The sequence below is a fragment of the Haemaphysalis longicornis genome, unplaced genomic scaffold, assembly GCF_048455015.1.
Source record: "Haemaphysalis longicornis isolate Haplotype H1 unplaced genomic scaffold, Haemaphysalis longicornis Haplotype H1 scaffold_4, whole genome shotgun sequence".
NCBI classification, from domain to species: Eukaryota; Metazoa; Arthropoda; class Arachnida; order Ixodida; family Ixodidae; genus Haemaphysalis; species Haemaphysalis longicornis.
Window position 1 is genome coordinate 134,535,334 of NW_027526361.1, and position 22,519 is coordinate 134,557,852.

The following is a 22,519-nucleotide window of genomic DNA, read 5'->3' on the forward strand; positions in this document are numbered from 1 at the left end:
ACAGAAAACACCACGAAGTATGCCGATGCTGCGGCAAAGTTGGACATCGAATTGATGTTTGCCCGACCCCGGAGGCGAGAGTATGTTTCGCATGTGAAATAGCTAACCCTAACGCGGAACACGAAGGAGTGTGTAAGCCCCGATGCAAATAATGTGGGGGACCGCACCCGACGGGAGACAGTGTGTGCAAAAACAAGTTCAAGGTGCCCTTCGTAGTTACGAAGCGGCGATGGGAGCGAAGGGCAGGGTTAGAACAACAACGGCTGCAGAAGACAAAGCCACCAAAGACGTCAGACTTCCCGCAGATGCAGGCAAGCAAGGAGAAAAGAGAGAATAGACGGCGCAGTACCAGCTGCGGAAGAAATGCTAGCCGACAGGAGCCCCCGCCACCGCCGCAGCGCGAAGGAAAGCTGATGTGGTCGGGCGCGGTGAAGGGACCCAAAGCAGAGGAAGTGCCTAGGGGCAAACAGCAACAACAACGAAGCGAAGAAAAGCCCACGAGAAAGGAAGTCTACGACATGATCAGCGAAAGCAGCGAACGGATGCTCAAAATGATAGACGATAAGATCGACAAGCTAATAGAGGCACTGAGGTCCAACATCCAGCCGATGGCTCAGACCCAAACGCAAAAAGAGGAGCAAGCCGCCCCAGAGATACCAGCACCGATGAGGAAGGAGGAAACAGCCGTCACCGAAGAAGAAGCCACCAAGAGCAACATCGAGAGCGACGAAGAACACCCCACGGAACCCAGCAACAAGAAAAGGATCATCGAAAACATCAAGGAAAGAAGACTCATGGCACGTCTCGACCGCATGGACAGGGAGCGCGAACAGCTAGCAAAAACGACGAAGGAAAAGTTTAGCAAGATGTAGAAAACGCTGCAGGATCTGCAGAGCGGAATGAGGCAGATGCAAACCCAATTGTAAACATTCATGCAGAGCATGGAATCCCATCTTGGGGAACAGCGCGAACTAACAGGGACACAAAAAGAAAGAAGTGGACAGGACTAGCAACTTCTTTCTTTTTGTGTCCCTGTTAGTTCGCGCTGTTCCCCAAGATGCAAGTACACCAACTCAGATTGAAGGCGGGCCAGTTGGTACATAACTAACTTATAAAACAGCGCTATAAACAGGACTACAGAAAGGGCACACGGACGTCCGTGTGCCCTTTCTGTAGTCCTGTTTATAGCGCTGTTTTATAAGTTAGTTACACCAACTCGCCCAACTCGCCACCCTGCTATGGAATCCCAAACGCAAGCGTTCATGCAAAACGTGGAGACCCAAATCAACAATAAATTGCAACAATTATGGACCCAACAACACCAAGTACAAGGACCCAGCCAGACCGAAAGACAGTAAAAGACCAGAAGCCGGACACGGTCCTCCTAATCTGGCAATGGAACTGTAATGGTTACCAAAGTAAAAGAGCAACGATAATACAACACCTAGAAGGGATAGACAGGAAACCAGACATCTTGATGCTTCAAGAAACGCACTGCATAGAAACACCAAAACTACCAGGGTACAGAGCACGCCAAAGCTGCAAAGACACCGAACGAAAACAAGACGGGAGCACACAGGCCTACCGGCGGGGTGTGCACGTTCGTCCGCAAGGGCATCGTCTTCGTCGAACACGAGCTGAACACCGGCAACTGGACCGACAGCTGCGCGGTGGAGGTGATCATTGGGAGGAGGATGAAGACAAGCACACTCGCCGTAAACGTGTACAGCAGTCCGAGGCACAGGAAACAGAAGTTTCGCACGCTCATGCAGAAAGCGCTAAGAACGATAAAGAAAGGAACGGTAGTAATCGGGGGCGACTTTAATGCATCACACTACGATTGGGGCTACGACAAGACCACCGAAAAAGGAAGATACTTAATGCAAGACGCGACGGACGCAGGGTTAATACTGATCAGGAACCCTGAGACCCCAACGAGAACGGGCACATCGGTCGCCAGAGACACCACCCCGGACCTGACGTTCGTAAGGATCGAAGGCAGAGGGGACGCGAAATGGAAGAACACCAAGACCGATCTCGGCAGCGACCACATGATCATAGAGATACGAGATCCACTCGGAAACGACACAAGCCAAGAGAAAAAAAACACAAATACACGATCTGGGAAGAGTTTCGGCGCCAGCTCCCAACTCAGCACGAGAAAATAGAGGACATAGACACGTGGGCAAAAGCGATCGTGGAAGCAACCGAGGAAGCAACGATTGAGATAGAGACAGACGGAAATGTACACACGATGGATAGCCGACTGGCCCACCTCATCGAAGCAAAGGAAGCCTTAAAAATAAAATGGAACCAACAACGTACGAACAGAAAGCTCAGAAAAAAGATCGCCGAAATTAACAGAGATAGAAAAACCCAACAGGGAGCTCGGCAAACAACAGTGGGAACAGACATGCAGGGAGGCGGACGGAGAACTCCACATGGGTAGAACGTGGAGACTGCTCCGGCACCTCCTGGACGAAACCCAAACCAAGGGGGAACAGCAGCATAAACTCGGCAAAATCATCCTCAAGGCGATCGCGAAGGACGGGGAGGACGAGGTGAAGAGAAAACTCGACGCCAGATACCTCCCGGTTTCCCCGAAACAAAAACACCCAGAATATCAGGGAACGGAAAACGCCGAAATAGACCGCGACATAGAAGAATGGGAGGTACGAAACGTCATGCAAGACCTCAATAGAAGATCGGCGGCGGGACCCGACCGAGTAAGCAACAAGGCACTACGAAACCTGAACGACGCAACGGTCGCGGCACTGACGGAATACTTCAACACATGTTGGAGGGCCGGAAAGCTACCGCGCCGATGGAAGGAAGCCAAAACAATTCTAATACCGAAGCTGGGCAAACCACCCGGCGTCGAGAACCTACGACCGATATCGCTGACGTCGTGCGTAGGCAAACTGCTGGAACATGTACTCATGAACAGGTGGCAACACTACCTCGAAGAAGCAGAACTATACCCGGACTCGCTCATCGGGTTTCGGAGTAAGCTAGGGACCCAAGACGCTATGCTACAGCTCAAGAGAGAGATCGTAGACTGCGACACAAACACCAACGACAACAGAGCAATACTGGGCTTGGACCTGCAGAGTGCCTTCGATAAAGTTCGGCACTCGGCGATCCTTGCCCAGGTATCGCGCCTGAATCTGGGAAAAAGATCGTACAACTACATCAGAGACTTCCTGGCCGACCGCACAACCCGAATCTGCGCGGGAGACCTACAACTACCAGAGAAGACACTAGGCAGCGAGGGAACGCCGCAGGGAGCGGTAATCTCACCGCTGCTCTTTAACCTATTAATGATCGGGGTCGCCAACCGACTGCAGAGCGTCGAAGGAGTACGACATACAGTCTACCGACGACGTAACGCTATGGGTTACCGGCGGCAGCGACGGCCACATCGAGAGCAAACTGCAAGAAGCACTGGAAGCAGTAGAAGACCAACTGAGGGGCTCGGGACTGGTATGCTCCCCCGCAAAGTTGGAGCTCCTAGTGATCCCGCCTAAGGGAGCGAGGCGCAACAAGCAGCCCACCAGAGACGGCGACAATATAACAGTGAGAACACAGGGGGTACAAACCATTCCCTAAGTAAGCAGGATCAGAGTCCTAGGAATGCTCATCGAACGCAATAGGGTCAACGGAGAGACGGTGTCCAAACTCGACGCCAAGACCGGCGCGGCGATGCGACTCATAAGAAGAGTGTCGAGCAGAAGAGGTGGGATGAAGGAAGAAAGACTCGTAAGACTCGTTCAATCCTTCGTGGTCAGCCACGTCGCATACGTCGCCGCTTTTCACAATTGGCGGCAGTGCGAGCGGAAGAAAATCGACGCGATGCTGCGCAAGGCATACAAGTCGGTGTTGGGGCTCCTAGGAGGCACGAGCACGCAGAAGCTCGAAGCCTTCGGACTCCAAAACAGCCTGGAAGAAATAGCGGAAGCCCAGCAGACAGCGCAGTTCACAAGACTATCGGCAACCAAGCCTGACAGAGAAATACTACGACAACTAGTCGTCAGCGTCAGAGAAGATCTGCAGACGGGGGAGCAGATACCGCGGGAGACGAGCAAACGCATCGTCGTAAGCCCGATCCCACGGAACATGAACCCAACGTACAACGAGGAAAGAAGACAAGCACGGGCTAAAGCGCTGATAGCACTTCACTCAAACGATGAAGGGGCGGTATTCGTGGACGCGGCCAGCTACAAAAACATCAACGGCGTCTTCAGCGTCAGCGTGGTCGAAGCCAAGACCGGCGAGACCAGGCTGGCGGCAAGTGTGAAGAGCAAGTCGCCGAACCAAGCCGAGGAAGTGGCGGTGGCACTCGCCATCGCGGACCCAAGAACAAAGACGGCGCTGTGTGATTCGCGAACGGCAGTGCGCAATTTTGCGAAGAACCGGGTGAGCTGTGCGGCCGCGCGTATTCTACGCAAGGCAGAAACCAACAGCGACAACGACGGTGTGGTAATTAAGTGGTTCCCCGCACATGCGGGCGAAGGGGTGGCGAGCTCGCTGGGGTTCGCCAACCACAACGAGACGGCCAACGCCGTGGCGCGAGGATTAGCCGGCCGTGCCACGGGAACGATGGTCGCCGACGAAGTGGATCGCACCGACAAGGACACCATGACCACTTACAGTGAGGTGATCTCATGGTATAGACTAAGAAGACGAACGATGGCCCTGCCTCCCCCCGGGTTGACTAGGGAAGAGGCGGTTGTGCTCCGTCAACTACAGACAAACTCAGTGATTACCCCAGTGCTAGCCAAGCACCTGTGGCCGGAGGTTTACGTGACTGATGTATGCAGACTGTGCGGGAAGGAGCGGGCCAGGCTGGCCCACATCCTAAAAGACTGCATAAGCGCGAACATTGCCAACGTTCTCCCGCCCCACATAGAGGAGGCGGAGAGATCCAACGACTACGACGTGCAACGCAAGGCCGTCCAGCAGATTCTAGCGGCGGTCGACAGGCAGCGACCGGACGGGCCGGAGGCAGAAAGGCGGAACCCGAGTACGCCGAAGCCCACCGGGAGCGACTCTCGCCGCTAAGAAGACGTCCGGCCTCGTCGACCCAAGACTCCATCCGAAGAGGGTGGGGTAGGGGTTACTGCAGGAAACTTAATAAAGTGGCTCTCTCTCTCTCTCAAAATAATAACGACACATGCTGACTACCATACCTAAGCCCTCTCTCCACGAGTGCTAAAGCGAAACCACAGCCACGTACCATGTGGCTGCGTGGCCGATTAAATGTGCGTTTTACCGTAAATTTAAACCATAAAGAAGCGGCATAACAAATAAATCAATTTGCTACTACATCTTCTATTTCAGTCCTTACATAAAAGCAGTTATTTAGTGGGCATCAAATGTGGTGCAGGTGACAGAAGATGCTGAACTTTTAGGGGTGAAGCTCCTAAAGCCATGGGTCTGTCCATCCCTTGTGTCTCGTGGTACGTGACCGCCGCATGCTTTCGGAGATGTCGCAAAGTGGGCCGCGTTGCACGCGCAAGAACCGGCTGCAACCGGCAGCGCAAACTCGGCACCGGGAGCGCGAGCTTGTCTGTGTTCGCCAACGGAGGCACGAGCGCACGTGCACTGCGAGGGGGAGATCACGCAAGAGATCACGCCACGAACGCAGGCAGTCGTTCTCGGAGATCGAACGAGACGCAAGGACCTTTGCTCGTTTCCTCTCGTCTTGTTCGGGCACAAGTTCGCCCTAAATAAAAGTTCTTTCTTCAAATACGCACTCAGATGTATCCATATGAACCCTACCACGATCCGAGGAACGTGTATAGACTTAGTGTTTGCAAACTTCCCATTACAGCCAGTACAAGAACCTCTCTCGCTTCATTTCACAGATCATAAAGCCGTCCTAATGAAGGGACCTCGCAATCCGGTCATGACAACGACGAAATGAAAAGAACAAACGAAGAAACGAAACAACAAACGAACAAGAACAAAATAAAAGAACAAAATAAAAGTTGATTTATACAATGTACGCACACAGTCTTACGTCTTTCTTAATGAGGTAATGGGCGAACTTTCACGGGAAAGTTACGGTTACCGATGATCTCCCCCTCTCGAGCTTCGCCCCACTTATCATCATTCATTCCGTGGATATGGCGTGATTTTTTTCTACAAGATATTAATCTGTAGCCAACTCACCCATTTATCCTACTAACGCCCCTACAAGTCTGTTTACTTGTTAAAAACGTTTGAGCTGAATGGAAGCAGCCATTGCTTTCCGGAATGCTAACAGGATCGTTTATTAGTAATGAACGAAACCAGGGAAAAATGGAATGCCTTCACTGGACCACAGCGCCATCGGCGTCGCCAAGTGCGGTAGAGATGACCTGCTTGTACATTCTTCTGCACTTCTTTTCTCTAATATTCCCCACGTGACGAAACACCGGGTTACATTCTTCCATCTACAAGTCATAGCGGCTTGTTTCCTCACCTGCTCCAAGCTGCAGATGTGCAGTCACCCATTCTCTCGGTATCACCACCATCTCGGTTTATCAGTCATTCGGGATCTTCGAGTCATGCACTATAGCACTGTCAAAAGCCAAGTGCTCTTCATCAGAGAAGGTGGCAATCAATGATACGTCGGTATCAATAAAAGCTCATGCAGCATTGGGTTTTGGCCCGTTGTTACTTCTACAGGTATGAAGGCGCGGGATGACCACATCTCGTGACGGCCACTATCTGTCACCATTAAGCAAAAAATGCACAGCTTCGCTAGAGCAACGTTTCAAATACTAGTGTCCACCATTCCTTGTGTATTTATGGGTGTATGGTGATTCTTTACAACCTACCTGGACTATCTATTTTACAAAACATAAATAATGTACCTGTTCTTGTGATAATGCGCCTACTTGTCTGAAACTGGTTGAACTACGCGAATGAAATGCAAGCTCGAATATTTTGTCTTTCAGCCCAGGGAATTGGAATCAAGCTGGTTGACAAGCCGTCACAAGTGAAGGCGCTCATGAACAGGTGTGCTTTTCAGTTTTTTTGCATTTTTTGTAGAGGGGTGTGTGATCGTGTTGCAAGCGACGGTTTGTCATAGTTCGCTGAAAACCCGCTAAACCGCCGAAATGTCGACTTTTCAACAAAAACAGCTAACCTAATGCATTATAAATATGGTAGCACTACTGCACAGACGTGCCAGAAGTTTCATGAGTGCGCTTTCATTCGCCCGCGTTTCCTGACAGCGTTGGGTGTCCGATTACTATTCCGCGACTATATAGTACTTCAATTACTGGCATTCCACACGAAACGCCCATTTTCCTTGTGTGGAAGTGGACCGCGATCATGCTTCTTCGCACGCCGTAGTTCTATGTTGCGATGGGAACGATGACAAGTCCTGTCTTCATACTTTCCTTCAATATTGGCAAGGAACCTGGTTAAATGACACTACCTTCAAGTAAGCAAGAAATCGCGGTGCCTGTCCTTAGTGCATTTAGGAGTGAAGTCAGAGAAGATGACCTTTCTCGTGACGTGCGAGAAGATGACGAGAACCTCCTGTCTGCTCGCAATTCAGTGAGGCATGAAATTGCGAATCTCCACTCGTCACCCCGCTGGTCAGTTCGGAAGAGCGGATTCACGCGCTAGTGTGCTAAGGACAAGATCGCTACCTTATACAAAATGCGCGTGTAACAACTTTGTAACTGTGAAACCACATTGTTTAAGTAAACGCAGGCTGATTTCGTTGCGATATCACGTGCACATAAAAAAAAACAGGACGACTGTACGTATGACTGTAACTTAACAATGCATGGGTAAGAGCTAGTCAGTACTCCCTGTTAAATCACCGTTAAGCGCAGCAAAAACACATAGACCATGTCTTACAAGGACCGGCTCTTTTATGTCGAGCACCGGTCCTTGTGTGTGACGTCCTTAGTGTCCTGTACTTAACCGTGATTTAAGAGTGAATGAACGCGGACTGTCCGTTTTATTGAATATAAAGTGACGAAATTTTGGGAGAACGATTATATGATGGTAAACAGCCCTACTACTAAAACTAGCAGCAAAGCTATGGAGAATTATGTTTTGCTTGTTTCCTCATAGTAGTAGAACCACGATTTTCCAAAACGCTTCGGTGTTTCGCCTCCCGGCCAGCCTACATCTTCTATTTGTATACATCGAATCTCTTAGCGCGGAACCTGACACGACGCGAACACAATTAGTCCCTTTAACACGTAAATCTATCGTGGCTGGGCCGGGTAATTCTCCGAGGAACCCAGCAGATCGCACGTGCGGGGTGCGCTGGTGTCGAGACTGTCTTAACTGGCATCTAGAGAAAACTGGATATTATCATCCCGCACAATCATCCCAACGTATTTTAGCACACAGAATAGGCTTTGAGTGTCTCTAAAAATATAACTAATCTGCTGATGGCTTAAAAGTATTATCTGGCTCGAAACTTATTTGTTTGGTTGCGTGTGACTAGGGAGTAAGATTTACAGAGTTTAATACTCATACTCTATGTTGGCCACGTTTTTGGCCACTGACGACATTTTACAACTTAAGTCCATTAAGCAGTTCTTTTTGCAGTCTAAACACGTAGTGTCGATTTTTATGAAGCAATGAAGTTCAGGTAGTATGAGTGCGACGAAGACAAAGTAAAAAGCCCTTTCAAAATTTTTGCTTTTGTAGAATGACGGCCACTTCTAACGCTGTTACCGTCGTTCGCAATGCTTCTTTTCTAATGTTGCCCGGCTGCCAGCTGGGAGGCCCAGGGGAACCGGGAGCCGCACGTCGTATGCCGCTACGTGGACCCTCCCCTGCTTGTCGGAGGACGCAAGTTTGACCTGCGCCTCTACGTGCTGGTCACATCCTTCCAGCCCCTGCGAGCATACCTGTGAGGATGCGCCAAATGTCACTCTACCCACAGGTTGTCTTTACAAGTGAAGCTCAATTAATTACGGAATATATTCGTAGCTTGTGGTAAAATTCAGCTAATGTAGATTATAAGACACATAATTTCTGAAAGTGTCCTTAATTATGCATCAGCAGTTCCCAGAAGTAGAAATTTAAGTGCCGTGTCTGCGGATGTGTAGCCCTTTTTATGGCCGGGAATGCTTAGTACCCCTTTGTTCAAGCCGCTCATCTAATGAAACATGTACATTCGCCGAAACGAGTACATGCGCACGCATGCAGATGCTGGTGTAATAAGCCCATTTTTAGGATAATTGCATGACACAGTTCCACGTACCTTGATATACAAGGTGACGTACACAAAGTTTCCTTTAACACCCGATGTACGGCACACTGGTATGCTAAACGCTCGGGCTTGAAGTAAACTCGGAAGAGCAGCACACGTCGCCCGCATTTCAGTGAACAAATCTTGTTGCCTTACAGGAGAAAGCTTCATAGCAAGCATAAACACACGTTTCTGTTCATATCGCGCATTTTTTTTTCGTCGTACTGTTTTATAGTGTGTATCCGAGGTGTAACTCGAGGTTTTATAATGTGTATCCTCGTCTATGCATTCAATGTAACTCTTACTTTCGAAATTTTGCCCACAGGGTGATTTCAAACAAAACAGGGTTGTTCGTTTCAGTAAGATAAAGCCGCATTATTAGAGTCCATGTTTTCTTTTTATTTCTATGAATGTAAAAATGTGATGATATGGGAGTTTCAGCTACGCTAGAATTAAAACCTTCGGTTTGTCTATTGTGGCCGTCTCAGGGTGGGATCAGTCTATCTTTTGTGTAAGAACAAATTTTGTGTTACGGAAGCAACACATTGTCCGCGGCTCCCCACTGTATACTGCCGCTTCACCCATTGAGCATGGGTTTATGAAAGAGAGAGAGTGAGAGAACCTTTATGAAAGCTAAAGAGGTCAGCCCCACTAACAGTAGGGCTGGCGTACCCGATGCGCCCTTCCTAAAAAGCCGCGATTCTGAAGACTTCTCAGGAAGGGCCTGTATGAAGGGGCTGAGGCCTGCCAAGCATCCTGAGTGCAAGCCTGCGAGGTCAGAAAAAGATACGCGAGGTCCTCTCTATTGCTAAGTAATGCCCTGTCGCGGCGGGCATCCACAGAGTGGATGGTCTGGCAACAACAAAGGTTCTGTCCCCTTTTTTTCACTCCTCTGTATCTCCCTCTTTATTTTTCCCTGCTCATCTCTGTGTTGTTGTACGCGCGCCTCTGATCGTCCTAGCGCTACAACAGCATTCAGTGGTGGAACAGACCTCAATTTTCAACCATAAAGGTGTAGAGCGCGAGACATGCTTTGTAATAAAATGTAGTACAGTAATAAAAGTAGCAAATGCCTTTTGCGTGTTGTGAGCGAGTTCCATAATTGTCCTTGCTTTTTCGTTCACTCGAGGGAGCAGGTACCGCCGCGGGTTCTGCCGGTTCTGCCAGCTTCACTACAGAACCCAAGGTCTGGACAACCCATTGGTTCACCTGACCAATGTCTCGGTCCAACGGAACGGGGTGAGAATCATGTTTCTTGTAATGGGCATTGAGAATTTCTCCTGTTCGTGTGGAGATTATGAACCACATTACCACTTCTGGCAGCTGCTGACGGCCTTGGCTCGCACTACCGACCCCTGTAAAAGAAACGAGTTTAGTTACGCATGGGCACGTGAGTTTAGCTCGACTGCCTTTCAAGTGGAAATCATAGTAATTCCATTGTGCTCTTACGGGAGTACGACTTCTGCGTGTTTTATTCAGATTTTATGAGGCAGTTTAGAAGCCGAGTACTTGCGGCAAATATGCATCATTGTCGACTTAGCTGGATAACAAAAAAGGCATTTCGTGCATAAGTATTTAGCAAAATTGTAGCATTCCGTTTTCTAAGATGCTCAGCAGTAGCACTTCCTGCAAGCCCCTAGCGCCGTGTACTGAATCACTTTGAACACTAGCAACATTCTGACTTTTTTTGCCCAACTGCAGAAAGTGACTCCCATTGGAACTCCATTTCTTGAATGTACACTGAAACCCCGTTAATACGTTTCTCACAAGACCGGGAAAAGAAAACGTAACAGCCGGGAAAAGGTAAGAGTGAGGAAAGCCACGAAAATGGGCAGGCGTCTAACTGGCATCGTTAAATCACCGTCTATGTAAAGCTCCATCGTTGCCTACTTGGTTTCTGTCCGTTCTGCCAAATGTAGCGGTCTCTTTTTGCATTTTTATGTGCACATTTAGTGTTGTCAACAACAATTAGGAAAGCGTCAGGTCGTGTTAGTCGTCGTAAAATCACTGTACTACTGGCTCGCCGTCACCCTACTCATGAAGGTCGACAATGAAATCAAGCGTCGTGAAATCACCGTACCATTCGCTCCCCGTTCCGACCGTCTGTATGGGTGGTGTAGAAAGCGGCGCAGTGCGTAGAAGGGTGGTGTAGAAGGACTGGTGCAAGGGACGGTATGGGTGGTGTAGAACGAGCCGAGAGTAGCAAGGTAAGAGCAGCAGACGACGCACCGTGACCGATCTCAACGCTGCCGCAGCGCCACCGCCTGGTCGGTGGCAGCACCGGCCCGTGCCGCGGTACTGGATGGCCGCGCTCTTTTCCAACTGAACTAATCTAAAAACGCTGCACGGCACCATTACAACAGTGCAGCGGCGCTAACATCACGCACATCCGGCGTTCCGCAGTGAAACCTCTCTTGTAAGCTCAGACGGATGGCCATCTAGTGACGGCCTCTCCAACTCGCTTGCTGGTTCTTGTAGCCAGTTCAGTAACAAAGCCTGGCCAAGACTCATCAAACGCCAAATAGGTGGTGCCCAAGCCGCTTCAGGGAGTCAGGTTGCGACGCATTATACGGGAATGGGCCCACAGTTGCGACGTTACAGCGGGGTTCGCAATACATTATAACCTATGGGAGCAATGCCGGGACCGATGGCACACAACGTAACAGCCAGGAAAACGCAACAGTGAAAAACGTAACATCGGGGTTCTACTGTAGAAGCTCTGGCTCCAACCATTGGGCCAGACTCCTACCCGAGACAATCATACATGTTTTAAGCAATGCTTTCCAAATAAATTGTGCACATTTTATCTGCATGATTTAGGTTACCTTACGTGCAGTGACCAGACTATCACAGCAATTGATTATTGGTTTACTACGTTGCCAAAGTGCCAAGGAAATGGTACGAAATTTTAAGGAAAGGTGGTAGGCAAATTGTATACGAAAAAAAATATGGATTAGGGATACGGAAAACGCTCTTATACGGGATTTCTATGGTGAAATTAGGTTGAAGTCGAGAAGGGGCGGGTAATTAACGAATAAAGTAACATAATGGACAAAAAATATATTGTTATGGCGCGTGATAGGAGAGGTTTTGAAGCTTACAGCGTTGATATTCCCACCGCAGTGGTCATAAAAAGGCTAATGAAAATATTCGAATGGTAAAGGCTGTATAAAACGAGGCCTTTATAACACTTTGTTGATCTGCATGCAGCAACGCATCCGAAATAGCACTGTACATGCTCCTCATCACGTTTTATCTTTCTGGTCGAAGTCAAGCAAGATTTTACTGAATCTTTCTGCTTTCTCAATCTGCGCGAGTATGCGCCTAGGGGAAGCTTCAGGTGCTTGCATTTTTTCTCGACTTTTCCTAGACAGCTAGCTCTTGTTTTTTTCCCTGTTGTTCAATAGTCTATTATAGCAGAATTCGCGTAGCTCGATCAAGGGGCGTATTCGCATGGTAACAGTTGGCCCGGACAGTTGGCCCGGATGGAGTAATCGCTGACGCACATCCCCTTTACGTAAACACCGGTATTGAAATAGGTTCCGACAGGGCTTGCTATTCTCGTACCCCCTGTCATTTGTGCGACACCAAACCTGTTCACTTTTATTATGTAAGATGAGGGTAGTTCTTGGCTGATTTCTTGTCCTTATGTAAACTCGCTTAATACCAAAATCCAGCAGGGTGTTTTAGAAACGGGAGCTTGGTCGCAGTCAATGAAAGTCAAATCAACGTTGATTCTGAAAATTAAAAGTTGAATGTGAACTCAACATAAGACACCTAAACTACAAAACTATAGCTTCTAAGAAAGGGGAGTTATCGAAATAGCGCAAAGTTGTGTTCCCTATTGGTATACTCATGTAGTTAACATCTGTAAATAACTTGTCATTCATCCGAATGTTAAATGCGATGTCGGGCCTACCCCTACACCGGAGAAGCTTCGGATTTACCACGCAATATTTGCACGGCAAAATATTCCGTTTGCATCACATATTGTAGCATCACACATCGTAGTCATTGTAGTATTGTGTGGCCTACAACGAGTAAGGAGCATGAAATTAAAAAAAAAATGGCTTAAAAAAACTAACCCTCGTGTTGCCAATATTGTGTTCTTCACTTTTACATGAGATTCTTTTAAAACGTAGGGTATAACGAAAGAAGCACATGCCCACGTTTTTATTTGAAATTTTTTTGTCCCCGCATCAGATGCACTGAAACATATTGCTATTTGTCATATCTATGCGCCTTTGCAGACCAGTGGTTATGGCGGCGATACCTACTACCCAGTAAATTGAGGTTCAGCCAATAATATTTGTGGTTTACTAAATGGATGCAAACATGAAGATCTTTTCCAGGGAAACCTTCACCCACTCTTCGTAAACTGGTTTTTTGAAATATTTTTTATGTCGGGTACTGGTAAGATGTTGGCATTCACTTTACGTGATGTGTGGTCTTTTTTCGTAACTTATTTTTATTTGTACAACTTGTCAATCTCGATGCAGTGCGTCCTTGCGTGATGTTGTATATGCAGCGTATATTTATGTATTATAACGCAGCAGATCCGTGTTTTTTATCTTGTAAAAGCGATTAGATTTTGTTATAGCTTCGTTGCAATAGGCTCTTACGTGAGGGCTGCCTGATCGAACACCAGTTCACATGAGCGACTACTAGCCCAGAATACCCTCCAGTTGCTCTGGAAAAAATAAACTTTATTAAACAAAGTCGTATTAGAATTTTATTAGCAGCGAGGATTCAAGAAAAGACGCAAACGTATAAATTGGTATTTCATAACCGCAGAGCGTGCGTGATGATTCAGTACCGGCTGCATATATGACCAAGAGTAGGTGAAGAAGGTTTTAATAAAAATACGAAAGATCAATCATCACATTATATGGCTGAATAAAATTGTGTTAAAACAGTTTGAGTTCCACATTGTTTTTCCTTCGAATGTCATCGACTTTTTAAGAATGTAAAATCTTAAAAACAAGCTACTGTAACAATTTTTTTCATGCCCATGTTCAACTATTTTCCTTCTCAAAAGAGTTTTAGCGAACAGGGCACCAGCAGTAAGCAGTTACCACGACCACAAACTTCTTGCTGATGCCCCTCTCAGAATCTATTAGTACTACGCCTTACGTTGCTGTGTGTTAGCTCAGCACACGCCAGCCAGTATAGGTATAAGGCCACCAAGGCAGCTCTGTGACTTATTGAGCGCCTGTTGCGAGCTACGTCGGAATGGTTTCTGGTGTCATCGGTAGCACGCACCCTTTAACGAGGCTGTAGTAACTTCTCTCACTTGGGTCGCGCTTTGGTACGCTTGGTGCAGGGACGCTACAACCAGTCCCACGGAGGAAAGTGGAGTCTGTCCAGTCTCGAGATGTTCGTGAGAGGAACACGGGGTGCTGCTGCTGCAGTTGGGCTGCGCAAGGACTTGAGGGACTTGGTTGCGCACTCTCTCATGGCGGTCGCGGTACGCCCTGTTCGTGACCGGCTAATAAATGTATCTTTCAACGCGCCTTTGGTCGCTGTGCTCGGAAGGTGCATAGACCTAATGATTTCTTTGTCCTCGAGAGAGTATCTATCATGCGATCCTCTACCTACGTCTTTCTCAAGCCGCAGGAGCCTGTGAAGATAGGAGGTTCATGCAAAGCTAGTGCTGTTTCTGCGGAACCGTTGAAAACCGTGCCGCAGTTTCTATTCCTTTCGAGTGCTATTTTCTTTCGTAGTAACCAGTAATTCGAATATATGTTATTGTCTTATATCGAGGATGACGCGTAAGCTTTTCTGGTATCTCGTTATTATTGTGGGGCCTTCGTTGGTGAAGTAACAAAGTGCAGCGTGGGAGTGCTGCGGCTATTTTTGTTTTGTTTTGTGTGAACCTTTGAGGTAACATTTTTTGATTAATCGTAACAGAGAAGCAAACAAAAAAACTAGAAGGAGTTCAGTGAGGGCAGCATGTAGTTTTGTCTTGTCTGCGGTGCTATCACGATTAAGTAGCGTAATCAACGCAGATGTGGAAATCACAGTCGGACCTACACACCATTTTTGTAATCACCACCACATTTCCTGAGGCCTATGAATATCTTACACTGCTTGATAATGGTGTTAGGACCGCAACATGTTCTTCATACCTTCATTTTTAAACTCTGCCATTTTCACTCTCGTTGTGCAATTTTTAATTGTTTGCCTAAAATTGGCGGACAGACGACGCGGTGGAGAGGAAAATAAAAAGTCGAAGCGCACGTGTCCCAATGAATGATGATGATGATTCCTTTGAAATAGCTTAAGGCGACCTGGGGCAAAAAGCGCCAAATAAAAGTATCCCAAGTAAAATAAGTTGTACTCTGTCGATATTTGTGGAATCGTTAAGTTAGAGCACTTGTTTTCTGTCCTTGGGGCTGTTCCTATACCATTTTTTCGAACTTTCCTAATTGATTGGCCTTTCATTTGTCTGTAAAAGTAAATGAACAGAAAAGTAACTGCACTTGCAGGACAGAGTATAACAACAATCCGTTGTGAGGTACGAACAAACTGTCATGATATTTCGGCACACAGGAGCTGTCATCGCTTTCGGCCACCGATGCAGGCAGTATTCCAATTAAGACGACGACAAAACAATCCCTGTAAATATAAACTGCTGTGGCATAGCACGGACGCAAACTTTTACACTGCGCCACAAATCACTGGTACTGTTTCCACGAACGGAGAAAAAAACTTACATCACATTACGAAGAGAACCATAAAGTGGTAACTGATTTTCCAAGAGGAACAAAGAGAGCTGGCCCTCAATAGAGCGCCTACTACAAAGCATGCCTGCTTGAAATCGAGGCTTCGACGGACGCTCGTCTGGTCGGCAATGACATTAGACTTGTGAACGAGGCTCCCATTCTGGGGGCCGAAACATCATTGTTTTATTTTCTCTTGTGGTCGGCGTCTTCTTTATTGCGTATTCGCATGCCTGCTTGCTAACATTCCAAGGGTGTTGTAACGGTTAGTAAGACAGGCAGCAGCCAAGATACATTAAAAAGAATTCTCGACGGAATATTGTAGAGCTACGCAACAGTCTCAAATACACTTCTCAACGGGAGACGGCACACTTTAGGGCTACTCGCGGGTTCCATAGGCAAACGCAGCCAATAATGCAACAGGCCACGCACACAAAACAACGTAATGCACGACGCAAGACTCCGTACAGTTGCCATGAAGACAAAATGCGAGCTCGGTCTTTTAAAAAGAATGTTTTGTCCGGATAGCAATGCTCCGGATATCATAGTGAACTTTACACAGGCAATGGAGGTTATAAGAGAAGCATGCAAACCAGTGGCGGCTTCCCACCCACTTTACAGACACGCCGCAACGGCGTCCCATAATTTTGTGTGTGCAATTGGCGGACGCCGGTCAAAGCCACCGCCAAGAAACAGGATTGGACGATTGTAGTGGTACCCTTGATAGCGTCTGATCGTATCGCTTGGATGCTAACCTTCAGTTAACACACCGATAACTATGTTTTTAGAATTGAACTTTAGTGCGTTGCTGCTGGCCATAATCCGCCATTGCAAAACAAAACTTGAAATCTTTAAGTATTTCTCTCGATCTTGATTGAAAATGTCTTCTGTGGTTGTTATGGGGCTGAGCGAGCTAACAACGGCTAGTCCTTTCAAATCCAGCAAAGTGGTATTTTGCCTTTATGGCCCCTTTTTAGAGGAAGAGGAGCTCGGCGAACTTTTAAGTAATATACATACGATAGTAGATAGATACGCACATTCTGATCTCACGGCGTTTATAGTAAATTAGTGCGTGTATTGCTAACCCACATTGCTTTCTCGTAGTTGTATTCTGTTTTCATGGCCCCTCTAAAGTTTAGAAACTGTTAGACCAGATCGCCTGGCATGGCGCAACAGCTGATGCCGTGCGTGAATTATAGCAACGGGTTCATTAAGTTCTCTACATAACTTCTTTTTCTTGTCGGTGAGCTCAGGGCCGGCCAGCGGCTTCATCTACTGTTGAATGGGCGGGTCGGAATTTTGTGCGAGTTACAGCGAGAACGCGGCCAACGCCGCCTGTATAACACCGCCTGTACCGTCGGCCGCTTTCCGATAAGAGCAGTAGGGATGCCTGGGACATGTCCGGCGGCGCCACCCACACCAGGGATCGCTGGAGAAACTAGACGTCCTATGGGCCCTAAACATGGAGGAGTACGACTGCCACCTTGCGAAGGCTGTTGAAACCCTGTAAGTTGGTTCCTGTAGTTTCCGCGAAGCCGCGCTGCCCGGAAGACCGTACTCAGGCTGGCAGCACGTGGAAAGACTAGCGAACGGGGAATGAAAGGCGAGAGAAAAAGGAAAGCGACTGTTTCGCCATCTCCAGCTGCGCGATCGGCAATGATATACAAACCGCGTTGATACAGCGTACCCTCACTAGACCCTCACTACACGGCCACCCGCTGTACTGTATGGCTGAAACCTGTTATATCCGGATATGTCATTATGATGCAATGGGCAAAAATGTGTTGACCAACAAAATATAAAAACATAAAAGAAAAGAAAAGCCTGCCACACGGTGATGAATTTTGTTCCTGATGAATTATCACAAGCCGGAGGAATTTAAAAAACACATGCGCACGCGCTGGAACGTTGTTCCCTGCTCCCAATTTTACATCGGTATTTAGTGAAATCGGTATTTAGTAAAATCAGGGCTCTTGCAGCTGTAGTACTCCACAGGGATAGCGCATGTGCCTATCCTTCTTAAAGTTGTGAAAGAACGCACCCGGAAGGGGCACTGACAAGACCAACGTTTCAGAGCATCAAGATATTCACTTGCGGAGGGGGGAGGGTGTGGGTGTGTCGGTGTTATGCCTGGTAACTGCCCGCGATTATGTGATAGCGAAGTATCCGGAAGGACTTTTGTGTCTGCTATTAGGTGCCCTCTTGCAACCCCCTAAAGAAGGAGAAGTCTTGCGTGAGGGCGTTGTTCGTTGTCCCCTTCTGCAAATTCGTGACGTTATTGTTGTTGTAGGGGTTTATTTCATGACAATTCTTTATAGGCTGTCTTTGGTGGCATGGATAAGGCCAAAAGAAAATATGCCTGACGGAGCTAAGCCAGCCGTTACAATCAAGGAAGCGGTGGGATCACACGGAACAACACTATTTTTCTCCGTGAAACTAGGAAACAAAAGTACAACTCGCATACGTTCACTAAAAGAAATTTCAAGGTGTGCACCGGCCTGGTAATAGCAGAAACAATAATAAACATATATGTGTTTGTAGAACCACCAAAAACCAGACAGATAATCTCATATAATGCGTGCATATAAATCGTATGTTTGCATACGGTGTCCGTTAATGTCGTTAACCGTTAGGCAGTGATTTGTGGAGTGCGGTAGAGCCTTTATCAGGAGTAACGCCTTCTTTTTAATACTATTTCAGCCTTCCATGCTATCGGACTGGCACAGCTTCGAGTGTTACGGGTGAGTTCACATGATTTAACCATCCTTCACGTTTATGCAGTAAAATGAAGCTCAGCGCGTAATACTGCAACGTATTTAATGATAATTTACGCGGCTTACGATTTTGTGGTCGGCTGCTTAGTGTATCACAGATGAAGCAAACGAGAATTTTTTTTTATTTTGATTGTAGGGTTTAACGCGCCGACGCAACGCAGGCGATGAGGCGCGCCGTAATGAGGGCTCCGGATTAATTTTGACCACCTGGGGATCTTGAACGTGCGCCGAAATCTCGTACACACGGGCGTTTTTTTTTTTCGCCTCTATCAGAAAACGGCCGCCGCGGCCGGAAATCGAACCCGCGACAGCGTGCTCAGAAGCGCAACGCCTTAGCCACTGAGCCACCGCGGCGGGTCAAACGAGAATTTCAACGTTAAGCCTTCCAACCAGTGTGACATTTTGCCGGCGTCGATAATCTTGTATATTTGGTTCAGCAGTGCATCCAAATAGCAGATATAGGACGGAGCGTTTCAGCGGAGAAATCCGAGGGAGGTCGTGACGTCACCGCAGGCGGAGTTGCGCTCGGCCAGCTCCTTCGCTCACACGGAGGATGCGACTTTCGGACGGACATCACTGTTTGCAGTCGCCTATCTCTAAAGCAGAGCTGCCGTAGCACCGCCGATTCTGCGACGGCGGCAATTTCTGTTAAGCTCATACGTACTGATCTTGTCAACCGACCAAAAATTGGTCGTCGACGCGATGCAGGTGCTGCCGCGCGCAGAGAACGGCGCGCGACGTGGTAGCAGCCGGCCGCCCCCCGCATACTGATGTTAGGCTTAACACTGCGGCGAATATTCGATCGGCGCTCTGGCAAGCGGCTCAGGTGACGATTTTTAAAGCAACTTTCCATCACATCATTACCCCATTTCTCGTATACGCAGCTTTGTTTGCGCCTTGGGGAGCAATAACACGCTGTCGCTCGAGCTACCGGCGCCAGCCTGCGCCACTTCGCGGCCGCGGCCGCCGCTCGCCAAGCGCCCGTGCTGGTGGTATACGCGGCTCCCTCAGAGCGCCTGTCATGTGCGCCACGCATTTTCGCGTCCGATGTATTAAGAAGCGATAAAAATAGAGTGCCTGCAACCGCTCCAGAACTTCAGCCGCGGCCAGCTACCCGACGAGCAGACAAAATCCCGCCTCCTCCGCCGCCGAGCGTCGGAGGGTTTGTGGTTTGTAGCTCGCGAGCAGAAGCTCCGATCTCCAATCGGAGGCGGTGCGCCGGAGAGAAACCGTGACGTAGGGGTCACGTGGCGCGCACTCCTAGGAGCGAAACAGCGGATTTCTCTCTCGTGTGAATACCCCTTAATGAGGCAGGCAGTTTTCTTCTGCTAAACCACAAATCGCCCACATTATTTAACTGCCAGATGACGGTTTTCCTTGGTGTGACACCACAGCACTAATATCGAATGCGTAGCACGAACACCAAGTCCAGCTACATATTGAATCCAATTTAATCGTTTCTACTAAGAGTGCTAGATGATAGCATCAAGAGTCAGAAGCGCTGTTTTGAATTCCTAGGGCCCTATTCTCGACTGCACAAATTCCCGGGAAATCTGGGAATTTGCCGGATGTCTTTTCTGATTGGCTTTCAATTTTGGGCACGTGCTTCCGGTTGACAAAGCGGTTGTGTGGGCTGTCGTCATTACGACGTTTTATGACGTTTACAGGCACCAGTTCTAAAGTTTGCCTTAGCGAATAGTTTGCGGGAAACATCACGTGATGCATTTGCAAATTCAGCCTGCGTAAAAGTGACGTAATGTTACGTAACAGCTTAGAAATGGCGGCTGCTTTTGCCGCAAATAGGGACGAAAATTTTCCCGGAATTGCGCGCCGCGAAATGCCCGCGAATTTGCAGTAGACGCAGTTTCGCCTTACACGCGGTTTAAAGCAAGTTTTCTACCGAAATAATTAATAGTTTCGACTGTTTTCCAAGTCAGCGATCAGCGAGCATACAAATAACGTGTCGTAGTTCGCTGTTATGTTTGGCAAAAAAACAAAAATTATTTGTTTGGCGTAACCGCAACATAAGAGGGCAGTACTAGTCTCTCCATGACAAAGAGAACCCAATGCATGGTATTTGTCCACACCTCCTAGTAAGCTTCTGGGTCACATGATCGAACTCAAGGGAAAAATAACGAAGAAAAGTCAGAAAAGTGTGTCGTTTGTACATTACAGCTCAGATTGAAGTCGAGCTTGACGAATGAGTGAATCGGCGACATCGGTGCGCTCCGCGGTTATCAGGCCTAACGCTTCGGGGTCGTTATGTTTCATACAAGCGATGGTCGCCGCTGTCTTTTTCTGTGATCACACCATAAACTTGTGACATAGCAGCACACGATAGCGTGGCGGCGTCGGAAGGTGATAACGCAACAAAGCTTGCATTGAAGCAGAGAGCCCAACTACGTTATTAAAAGCGATTGAAAAAATAAATAGATACGGTAAAAAATTGTGTTACGTTCTTTAGCTCGACATCCGCCTTTCGCTCGCTGTTGGATCAACGTTACTCGACCACCTTGTGGTGTTGACGCCAATTTTGACCTCCAGAAATGTGTTTTTCTTGTCAGCCTCAGCTACCATCTTAATTTTTATAGTACATGCCAAGTGTTTTTATATCTTTCTTGCGCAATATTTTATACCTTGGTGGCGATCTTTATGAGTGAATCATCAAATTACACTGCATGTCGTCATAGCTATAGGTGAATCACGTCACTGATTGAATACGTCGTGCTTACGCAACAAAACATGGCAAATTTCCCGGGAATTTGTGCAGTCGAGAATAGGGCCCCTGGATTGAAAACTGCTTTTAGATGCCAAGCATCTCTTGCTCTCGGCTCCGTCGTCCGTCGTCCGTCCATCCGCACCTCTCCCCCTACACTATAAAAAAAAGAAATAGTTAGCGGCGCCCGGTTCCGATCCCACGACTCTCTGACCGCAACGGAAGGTACGTGGCGCTCTCCCCGCTGCGCTACAAAACCGAGACAGGACCAAGTGCTACAAACGCGCCCTATGTCCTTGACACATTCAAACTACGTCAAGAAGCTACTGATACAACGAAGGCACGCGGACCTGAACGTCAACGGAACCGACGAACTGAAAACTTTAGAGGAGGGTGTTGAATTTCCCGTGGGAAAGCTGTGGCGGGAAGCGCCACGCGCCTTGCAGCTCAACCAGAGAAGAGGACGAAGAGAGCGGGCAGCGGAGTAGGAGCGTGAGCACGTAATAAAGAAAGACGAGAACCAGGAGGTGTTCGATCAGGTAACGCCGGTGTCGGTCTCTTGGCTGTCTGTACATTTCTCTACATTTCTCTGTCTCTACATGGGGTTGACACTACGTTCCCATTCGTGCTCCGATAAATGAAACAACATAACGGCAACACAGTGGAACCTACACGGAACCCCTATGATGCTTCGCATCCTTCTCATGGTTCCCCACGGGAAGATGGTGTAATTTTTTTATTATCCTGACGCTCCTGTTCAAGCGTGCTTAGTCAACATTATCTTCTGAGGTATTAAAATTTGAAGAGGCACACCCTGCACATTGACGTGGTTGGTACGGTTAGTCCATACGGAGGCTCAAGATAATATGAAGAATAAATTCGCGAATAAAAACGGAAAAGTATGCACGAATACGAGCACTAAAAAGGAGAGATGGGCGAGACAGACAAGCAGGGAAGGTAACATATGTGACTGAACCTGGCAATTTCTTGTCGCCTTGAGTTTTCCGTGAGCCATTGTTCATTACTAACTATTTACCTATCACATCACAACACTTCTCTTGGGAGTGTTCGTGTCTCCATACGCCGGCATATC

The 22,519-nt window shown here is 47.9% G+C and overlaps 1 protein-coding gene across 2 annotated transcripts in view; it reads left to right on the top strand.

Moving 5' to 3' along the window:
• Positions 1-22,519, top strand: part of LOC144179402 (polyglutamylase complex subunit TTLL1-like) — a 42,903-nt gene that overhangs the window by 10,827 nt on the left and 9,557 nt on the right. Inside the window, exons 4-8 of one of the 2 annotated variants that reach the window (XM_077707746.1) lie at positions 6,945-7,005; positions 8,738-8,872; positions 10,351-10,453; positions 14,538-14,681; positions 18,637-18,677. In XM_077707746.1, coding sequence (XP_077563872.1) covers positions 6,945-7,005; positions 8,738-8,872; positions 10,351-10,453; positions 14,538-14,681; positions 18,637-18,677 — 484 coding nt within the window. Of the gene's footprint in view, positions 1-6,944; positions 7,006-8,737; positions 8,873-10,343; positions 10,454-14,537; positions 14,682-18,636; positions 18,678-22,519 lie in introns of both variants that reach the window. The other variant, XM_077707747.1, reaches the window with a different exon arrangement.